Raw genomic sequence first — 10,096 nt, forward strand, 5'->3', positions numbered from 1 at the left:
CTTAATCGTTTCCAATCGCAAATGCAAATCTAAGAGCAAAATATGTCAACTTTATGAGGGAATACTTCGATTTGGGGCATATGCGCGAACTGCCACCAGATGAAGTCAATAATGCACAACGGTTTTATCTACCACATCACCCGGTTTTGGGTCGGAAGCTGAGAGTAGTTTTCGACGGATCATTTTGCGACACCAAAGGCAAATCACTAAACGATTATCTCTTTACAGGGCCTAGCATTCAACGCGATCTATTTGCTGTCTGCTTGCGCTTTCGGATGTATAAATTTGTATTCTCAGCCGACATAGTCAAGATGTTTCGGCAGATTTGGGTGAACGACAAACACCGCGACTTCCAGAGAATTGTCTGGAGAGAAAGGCCATCGGATCCAATCAAACACTATCAACTATGCACCGTCACTTATGGCACCTCATGTGCACCATTCCTGGCTGTTAGGGTATTAGAGCAACTGGCTACTGATCATCAGCAGGAATTCCCGAATGCTGCAAAAATCTTACAAGAGGATTTTTATGTCGACGATGTGCTCACTGGGTCAAACAGTGAGGAGGAACTGATACAAAATCGAAAGGAACTTATTCAACTTATGTCCTGTGCTAATTTGGAGCTTGGGAAATGGGTATCAAACACACCTGGCATACCAACAGAAGGAACTGATTCTACACAATCATCTCCAGTCAAGGTTCTTGGACTTTACTGGCAACCTGGGCTTGATACATTGTCTTATAATGTTGGTCTAAAAGGAAATGTCGATTGTACAAAACGACAAGTTTTATCGGATGTCTCGCGGATCTTCGATCCACTTGGGCTTTTGGCACCAATTGTGGTCCAATTCAAAATACTCTTTCAACAATTATGGCTTCTCGATTTGGGATGGGATGACAAACTCCCTAAGCAACTAGCGGATACTTGGCTCAAATGGCGAGCAGATTTGGATATGCTACAACACATTCAAATACCCCGGTTGGTTGTCAACGCCACCGACAACATTGAATTGCATGGATTCTCCGATGCATCTACGAAGGCATACGCTGCTGTAGTGTACAGCAGAGTAATCAACAAGGATGGCTCGATTTCTACATCGATTATGGCTGCGAAGTCTAGGGTGGCTCCGCTAAAGCAGCAATCTCTGCCCCGCCTAGAGCTTTGCGCGGCACTTCTCCTAAGTCAACTCATACGTTCGATAAAGGCGGCACTTCGACATCAAAAGGTCACGGTTTTTGCATGGTGCGATTCCACAATCGTTCTCTATTGGCTATCATACGGACCCTCTCGACTAAAGACATTTGTTGGGAACCGAACTTCGGAAATTCTGAACACCATTCCAAGGCATTATTGGCGTCATGTGGACTCCAAATCAAATCCAGCTGATTGCGCATCCAGAGGTCTCATGGCTGCAGACCTAAAGGACTTTCAGTTATGGTGGAATGGCCCGTCATGGATACGTGACGCGGATCAGTTTCTGGTAAGGTTAAACAACTCACAAGTCTGTTTGAATATTTCAGAAAAGAACATAGAAAAGGAAGTCAAAAGCAATTGTCTGACTGCATTAGTAGAGGCAGCTCCTGATCATCCACTTGATCATCTTGTTCAACGAGTATCTTCTTGGTTGACGCTCGTTCACACGGTTGGCTATGTCCTTCGCTTTCTACGGTGCACGAAGGGTTCATTTGGGGACAAGGGCTCAAACTGTCTTACGTTTGAGGAAATCACCGCGGCACGCATTGTATGCTTGCGCCATGCGCAAACCTGCTTTCAGAATGACTATCAATTGCTACTCGCAAATAAACCATTGCGAAGTCGATCTCAGCTGGCTAAACTCTCGCCAATGATCGACAAGGACGGACTACTCAGGGTTGGAGGACGCTTGCACCACTCGCAATTGTCCACAGAGGCGAAACATCCAGTTTTGCTACCGAAATCTCATCGCATCACCAAGCTGATACTTGAATACGAACACAGGGTCAACCTGCACCCTGGCGTCTCATCAATCTTTGTTATGGTACGTCAAACATTCTGGATATTTGGCGCAAGGAACTTGATAAGGAAAGTCACACACGACTGTTTGGCTTGTTTTCGACAGCGGCATCATACATCACAACAAAGGATGGCTGATCTACCCAGCATTCGTGTCACTCAGGCACTTCCATTTGTAAACACTGGATGTGACTATGCTGGTCCAATCCTTCTTAAGGATGGAAAGGGGCGCAAACCGCGCATTGGTAAGGGCTACATATGCCAATTTGTTTGTCTGGTCACATCGGCAAACCATCTGGAACTTGTAACGGACTTGAGCACCGACTCATTCTTGGCCGCGCTAAGACGTTTCGTCTCTTTGCGTGGCAAGTGCAACAAAATCTATAGCGACAACGGAACGACTTTCATTGGAGCTAAACGCTCTCTTGATGAAATGCAGAAGCTGCTGGCATCTCAGCCACACATCGAAAAGGTTAGGAATGCTCTGGCGAATGATGGCATTCAATGGGTATTCATTCCACCACATGCTCCTCATTGGGGAGGAAAATGGGAATCTGCAGTCAGATGCGTAAAGCTGCATATTCGCCGAGTCATTGGGAAATCTACTCTCACCTACGAGCAGATGCGAACTCTACTTGCACAAGTCAGTGCGGTGGTCAACTCACGACCCTTGTGCTACAACTCGGACACAGATATCAATTATTTGTCGCCAGCACATTTCTTGATCGGCAGGCCTCTCACAACTATACCAGAGGCAGACTTAGGCCACATCCCCGTGGGCCGACTTGGGTACTGGCAAAGTATCCAATCTATGATGCAAGGTTTCTGGAAGCAATGGCATCAGGAGTATCTTACCACATTGCAACAGCGTCCAAAGTGGACCACTACAACACCAAATATAGCAGTGGGAGATGTGGTGCTTGTAAAGGAATCGAACACCCCACCAGCTCACTGGCATCTGGCGCTGGTTCTCGAAGCCTACCCAGGCAAGGATCAATTGGTTTGAGCGGTTAGACTCAAGACCTCTTCGGGAGAATTAACTCGGCCAATCACCAAGGTTGCGGTATTGCCCCGTTCAGAAACTGTGTTTCAGGCGGGCCGGGATGTTCAGGAACGGATTGCGTTTATCGATAAGTCAGATGTAGTTGTAAGAATCGACACATACATAAGCATTGTACACACACATATATTTGTGCGCTGCTGCGACAGCGCTTTTCTCGTTTGATTTAGTAATAAATTGGCACTCAACTGATTCAGTAGCGAAGAAATACAAAGTGAAGTTATCCAACTTAATTTCAAGGTACAGTCCACTGCTAGACCAAATCACCTTAATTTTGGTCGATTATCTTTAGTGCTTGCTGCATTCGAATGTTGACAAAGGAGCATCAACATTGCTAACATCATTAAGGTTCCTACTCTGGACGGATTACCGAATCTGGTACTTTTCCGATATCGATTCTCCTCAACGTCTTCGGATGATTTTACCCCAACGAGTGTACATATTTTATTTATAGGCCTTGAATTTGACCCTTCCTGCAATTTGACTTTTACCACTCTCACTTTGTCGTCCCTGCCTTGTGAATTTCCTTAATCTAGCCCAGAGGCCACCTGGCTGGGTGATCATTTTCATCTTTAATCAGTACGACCTGTCCATTCTCTAAATTTTCTGTGGTTTGTCACGACTTACTCCCTTGCTGGAGAGTATAGATACTCGTCTTTTCATTTCAACCAGAAATCTTTTTTCATTTTCTGAATCAATATCCATGTCTAAATTTCCAATTTTTTCTTCTGATATGGACTCGGCTGCTTCTAATGTTGGTCTTCCAATTAGTCGTGTCAACGCTACATTCAGCGCCTAAAGGACTACAGAAGCAAATTGATTCTGTTCCCCCATCAGGCAATTTGTCCTCTATTCGACGCCTAACAAATTGTTCCTTACTAGCACCGTTATTTTTCCAGCACAGTGCGATAGTAGAGTCGTTCCAAGCATACATTTCAGCTGGAACAGCAATAGATTGGTGGACTCTTTGTAGCAATTGCCATAGCAAGTGTGCTGCACATAATTCCAATTTAGGAATAGTCTTCCTATTTTTGATTGGATTAACTTTGTTCTTGCTGGCTATTAAGGTGACTGCCTCACCTATTTTAGCATATACCACCGCAGCATATGGCTTTTCTGAAGCGTCAGCAAAATTTAGGAATGGTTTTCCTATTTTTGATAGGATTAACATCAAATTAACATCATTAATACTGGCTATTAAGGTAACCAAGGTCAATGTCGCCAATTTTAGCATATTTCACCGCAGCAAAACCATGAATCTGTAACACCGTGGTCTTTAAACGGCTCCCACTTTGCAGTGGGTTGCCCCCAGATTTTAATTGCTTCGTTCTCATCAATTTTTTAATACTTTACTAGAAAACCCGGCAAACATTGTTTTGCCATATAAATAATTTTCTAGTAATTTCTAAGTTTAGACCAAAAATAGCTTACTTATTGTAAGTATGTATATATCTTAGAAACCATGCCACGCTTCGCTGTGCCCCTGCCTGATTAGGAATCTTTTCCGAGTTTGCCCCAACCTCCACTATTTCTATTTTGACTAAACGCATTAAATTGCTTCGATTGTGCAGAAGCTCCTGTAGCTGGGAAATGATGGACCTGCTTACGGAGGTATATATTCTAGATCGTGCATTGGCTTCGTCTCTATCATTACCGATGAAGTACATTTAAAGAAATTTATGTTAACTATCTGGGAAGGGGGAGCAGGGCGCCAGCTTTATGATATATTTGCCCTTTGACCTTGAAAGTTGGCATGAATTGGGCAGCCACAATTTCCGCACCAAATAACGTCATTTGGAAGCAGGAATTATATTTCCTAATGTTTGATAGGTAATTATTCGATTCAGTAGTGGATCCGGAAAGTAGAGTTCACAGTGGCTCTGGTGGTGCTTCAAGTTGAGGTAATTTGATTATGCCGCCAGCTCAACACATTCCTTTCGTTTCATTGTTGAATTTCAGAGCCTGAACGTCGTAAGTGCAGACATTACTCTTCTGGCCAATGACGACATAGCGGCTGGAGCCATAATCAAAAGCTGGGTCATTTCGAAATGCCACTCTCGGGCTCGCAAACGCTAATGCTCAAGCCTGGCTGCACGCCTTTCGTCTGGTTCCAATAAGAATCCGCCGGGGGATATGATTTAGTTGCCCTCAGCATTTCGACGCAAGCACATCTATGTCTCTTTGCTCGATCGCTACACATGAAAAAATCAATCCCTTCATTCTTTTTATGTAACTGGCAACTTTTGCAAAAATATTATAATATAATCATATTATGCAAATATTCCACTTACATCATGGAATCTTCAAGCATAGCCGAAGTAGGTAAAAAGGGTGCAATTTCATAGCATTCTACCTGCAATTGCGGTTTCTTGCACTTGTCGTTGTTTAGAAATGCAAACGATAAAAAAAGAGAATGGGAAGTGGGACAAAAAATCTATCTTTAGCAAAACTAGGTAAAAAGGGTCAAGATTTTCGCGAATCCGCGGTGCACTTTTTAGTCGGAATTGACCCTTCAATTTGTATCAAAGGGTTTTCTATCGCATTTCTAATTTTTTGCTTTCATCACATGCAATTTGAGCAGTGTAAAGCAACTTACGCACACAAGCAAGTGCACACATACTACTACATCAGGGGTAGGCACAAAGAGAGCCAGCTCAAACTGTCAATGTATGCGTGCGCTTGCTTGTGTGCGTAAGCTGCTTTACACTGCGCTAATCGTATGTGAAGAAACGAATAAAAAAATTAAACTGCAAGTGAAAAAGAATAATTCCGACCTAATTGTTGTTCAGAAACTTATCTATTTCCTTTACTACTTCTATATTGTTTGGATAACTTTTATACGAAGGAGATCTTCTAAATGGCTATCAGTAAGACTATTCGCGAATTAAATCTTTAATTAATTTCATTGTCGAAAATGTGGATTCGCAAATGTATGTTGTGGTAAACATGGAAGATAATTTTAACATTGCCTTTTTGGATTTAGGAAATTTATCCATAGGGACAAATTATAAATAGTGGAAAATATTTTTAAAGTTTCCATGTAAGAAAGTGAAGCATTAATTTTTCTGCGTGTAGCTGCGTAACAAAGCGACATAGTACTGCTTTCGTCAAAAGTCTGTGCGACACTAGCTGTTTTTTTACGCTCTCAACTTGTACTTCGTGCTCACATCGGCATGCACACAGACGGCCACACGAGCAATTGCCGAGCAAAAGTGCCCTGTCTGTACTACAGGGGTAGGCACAAAGAGAGCCAGCTCAAACTGTCAATGTATGCGTGCGCTTGCTTGTGTACGTAAGCTGCTTTACACTGCGCGAATCGTATGTGAAGAAACGAATAAAAAAATTAAACTGCAAGTGAAAAATAATAATTCCGACCTAATTGTTGTTCAGAAACTCTCAACTATTTCCTTTACTTCTATATTGTTTGGATAACTTTTTATACGAAGGAGATCTTCTAAATAGCTATCAGTAAGACTATTTCGAATTGAATCTTTAATTAATTTCATTGTCGAAAATGTGGATTCGCTTATATTGTAATATACTTTTTACCCTATTGGGACAAAATATAAATAATGGCAAAATATTTTTGTTGTTGCCATGTAAGAAAGTGAAGCATTAATTTTTCTGCGTGTAGCTGCGTAACAAAGCGACATAGTACTGCTTTCGGTAAAAGTCTGTGCGACACTAGCTGTTTTTTTATGCACTCAACTTGTACTTCGTGCTCACATCGGCATGCACACAGACGGCCACACGAGCAATTGCCGAGCAAAAGTGCCCGCACGGGCTATGGGCGCCTACCTCTGCTGTACTACATCTTTTCAGCGCTCTCTTTTCAGCCGGGCCCTGCACTAGTAGTGGACTAGTGACTAGTCCAGGGCCCGGCACTCATATCACCCGGGGGACGTACACACTCGGCACCTCTTCTGCGTGTAAGCCGAAAGGCTGCCGAAGTCCTCACACAAAAAGAGGGTGGGTTTTAGTTCCCCTCAGCATTTCCACGCAAGCAGATATATGTCACTTTGTTGAGAGATCACACACGAATAAATTGATCGCTGCTTTGTTTTCTTTATCTTTTTCTTGCATCAGATTATCGGTTGCGCTCGTTTTCTTGATTTGATGCAGAATTTTAGAATTTTCATTTTGCGCAGTGTAAAGCATTGTGCCGGGCCCTGCACTAGTCCAAGGAAGCTGCCTATATAAGGGCAGCACAAATGAAGTCGTAGTCAAGCAGCAAGGCCTTACGAGTAAACTTAAAGACTCATCGAGTGAAAACAAATCCTGGGAAATAGACAACACTAGGTCTGTTGAACAGGACCGCAAGGACGCCAAACCCAATATTTGCGTATAGAAAAACGTCAAGCAGCTCCAGGCTGGTCCGTAGGCCATTGGGAGGCTCGAGGATATATCCTACTGCCAAAATTAAAGGATCTATATATCCTGAAGATCACCAATTGCTGAGGAAGAACCTGCTACCAGGTAAGGGTCCCGGGATATATCCTGGTGGCACAAGAGCACGCAAAGACTGTCTCTGAGAAACAGCAGAAGGGGTGGCCAGCAGAGACACAAGGAGCAAGGGAGAGACCTGAATAAAAAACGAGGGATCCCCAATAAATGGTCAACACTACCCAAGTTCGAGACTTCTCTTAAATACCCATTACCCATCCAATTAACAACGCAAACGAGTTCTAATTTCACCGTGGCACAAAATAAATTTGTTGTTCCGAACCTAGCCGACAAGATTTTATAATTTTAAATATCCCAAGGGACTATAAAGGATCGTTACAACTGGCGCCCAACGTGCTATACTGGTCAAATTTAAACAAAAACTATAGTGAAAATCGAAAAAAAATCAAAATGGGAAATGGATGGATTTACCACATGAAGAAGGAGGATCTGGTACAAACAGGCCAAAGGATCGTGATCGAGATGACCGGCACGGTGGAGGAAATGGAAAGCAGCTAGGCGAGTGGTAGAAAACATAAAAGAATAGATAAAATAAATAGATTGGAGGCCCATACGAAGTAATCGGTCAATTATATGTAAATTGCGTTACAAGGAAACGTGAAATATTCCAAATATTGCTTCTGATTCTCTCTGCGTTGTGAGTAACTTTTCGTTTGTAACTACAACAGGAATGAATGAATTTCCTACAACGTGGTTGACATATAACTGCCCCCGCCTACTGCGGTCAATACACGGAAAGCCGTTATAAAAACCCATTTTATTCGCGCTCGCGAAGATTTTCTTAATATTTTTTTCCGTAAGGACCTTCTAATAATAACAAATACAAAAAAAAGAGTTAGTGAAATCGGTCCAAACATTCACGCGTGATGCCGTGACCAGGGAGAATATATAGTTTATCTCCTGTATCAATAACCTCTTCAACAATTTAGGATCTATTCGAAATCCATTTTCTCAAATTCATTCCTGCCTTTTCCAGCTCTCCATAAACCTACCGAATTTTGTGTTTTGATTCTTGTACGGTATCACCTCCTTATATTTTCTTAATTTTTTCTGCGTTGAATTTTTTCACAATATATGCAAATATTCTTGATCATGTTGATCAATGTTTATCTGTCGATACATATTCTCAATATCTGCAGTTGTTACGAACTGCCATTTTCTCCATTTTAATATTATGTCGAATATGTCCTTTTGATATCGTGGCCCGATCCACATTACGTCATTTAGACTTCTGGTATTTGTTGTTTTCGCGGATGCGTACAATACAACCCTTAATTTAGTTGTAAGACTTGTTTCTTTAACTACTGCCTGGTGGCAGCTAATACGCACATTCATCCTTAGTTTCGACCATATGGCCCAACTCCAAATATTCGTTAAGGAACTTTTCGTACTCCTTAAATTTTGGATTTTTCTGAAACTTTTTCTCCAAGTTCAGAAATTCCGCAGTTGCCTACGCCTTCGAGTCACCTAATTCTTTTCCTTGCTTAAACGGGATCGTTACGACATTTTTTCCTAAAGCATCAATCCTAGTCGTATTGTTAAAAGTTTCTTTACATTCGCTAGCTTCAGTATCATATTTTCATATGCCTCCATCTCCCAAAAATGCTCCATATCTGTGATATCTATTATTGTAGCTACTATAATCTCCTCTCCTTTTGCCAAATAGAGTATTTTGTCCTAGCAGGGCATTAATCTTGGCAACTACACATTTTAGGATGTGGGTATATACGTCACCCCTATTATCATATCAACCCTACCAGATTTATTAAAGGCGGAGTCAGCTAGCTCGTAACTTTGCCATTTTGGAACGTCCACGTTTGCTATTTTTAATGGAAGAGCTTTCATTAATTGCGGCATTACAATTGCTTCTACCTTAAGAAGTTTTATTTCAGAATCACCCGTCTTCATTTCAATATGTACCTTTTACTTCGACCTTCTAGATTTTGTTTAAGATGCGCCTCTTATTTCCGTTTGTTTCTTGATCTTGGGTAATTTTTACATTTGATAAAATTTTTACATACAGATAAAATAGTGCTCTTAATGTTTCATACTCTCCATTTACTTTTATACCCTTGCAAAAAGGGTGTGCAACGCATAGAAGACAGCATCTTCGACCATATAAAGGATATCAGCATAAGCACGACAAGACGAGTTCAAATAGCCATCTCCGTCCGTCCGTCCGTCTGTTCGTCCGTCTGTCCGTCCGTCCGTCCGTCTGTCCGTCCGTCTGTCCGTCCGTCTGTCCGTCCGTCTGTCCGTCCGTCTGGATCAACGCCGAATCGGACCACTGTCATATAGCTCCCATACAAACGGAAAAGTCACGAACAGTGATCATGAAATTTAATATTGTTGAGTTAATTACACATATAAACGACTGCCAAATTTGATCAAGATCGGGTGACTATATCATATAGCTCCCATAGGAACGATCGGTCGAAAACAGTGACTTTGATCAATATCTTCGTTATTTCCTATGCAAAGATTGTTGGCCGTTCTTTCGCAAACATTAGACTTTTTAGATAAAACGTTTTTCCACTTAGATGGCTATAAGTAAGGAAAAAGTTACCAAAAAAGTTGCA

General features: G+C 41.8%; 1 protein-coding gene across 1 annotated transcript; it reads left to right on the top strand.

Moving 5' to 3' along the window:
* The first annotated feature begins 311 nt into the window (after window positions 1-311).
* Window positions 312-2,999, top strand: LOC124461227. Its single transcript, XM_047012788.1, has one exon. The coding sequence runs from the start codon at window positions 312-314 to the stop codon at window positions 2,997-2,999; it is 2,688 nt and encodes an 895-aa protein (XP_046868744.1).
* The last annotated feature ends 7,097 nt before the right edge of the window (window positions 3,000-10,096 follow it).

Source organism: Drosophila willistoni, unplaced genomic scaffold, assembly GCF_018902025.1.
Source record: "Drosophila willistoni isolate 14030-0811.24 unplaced genomic scaffold, UCI_dwil_1.1 Seg274, whole genome shotgun sequence".
NCBI classification, from domain to species: Eukaryota; Metazoa; Arthropoda; class Insecta; order Diptera; family Drosophilidae; genus Drosophila; species Drosophila willistoni.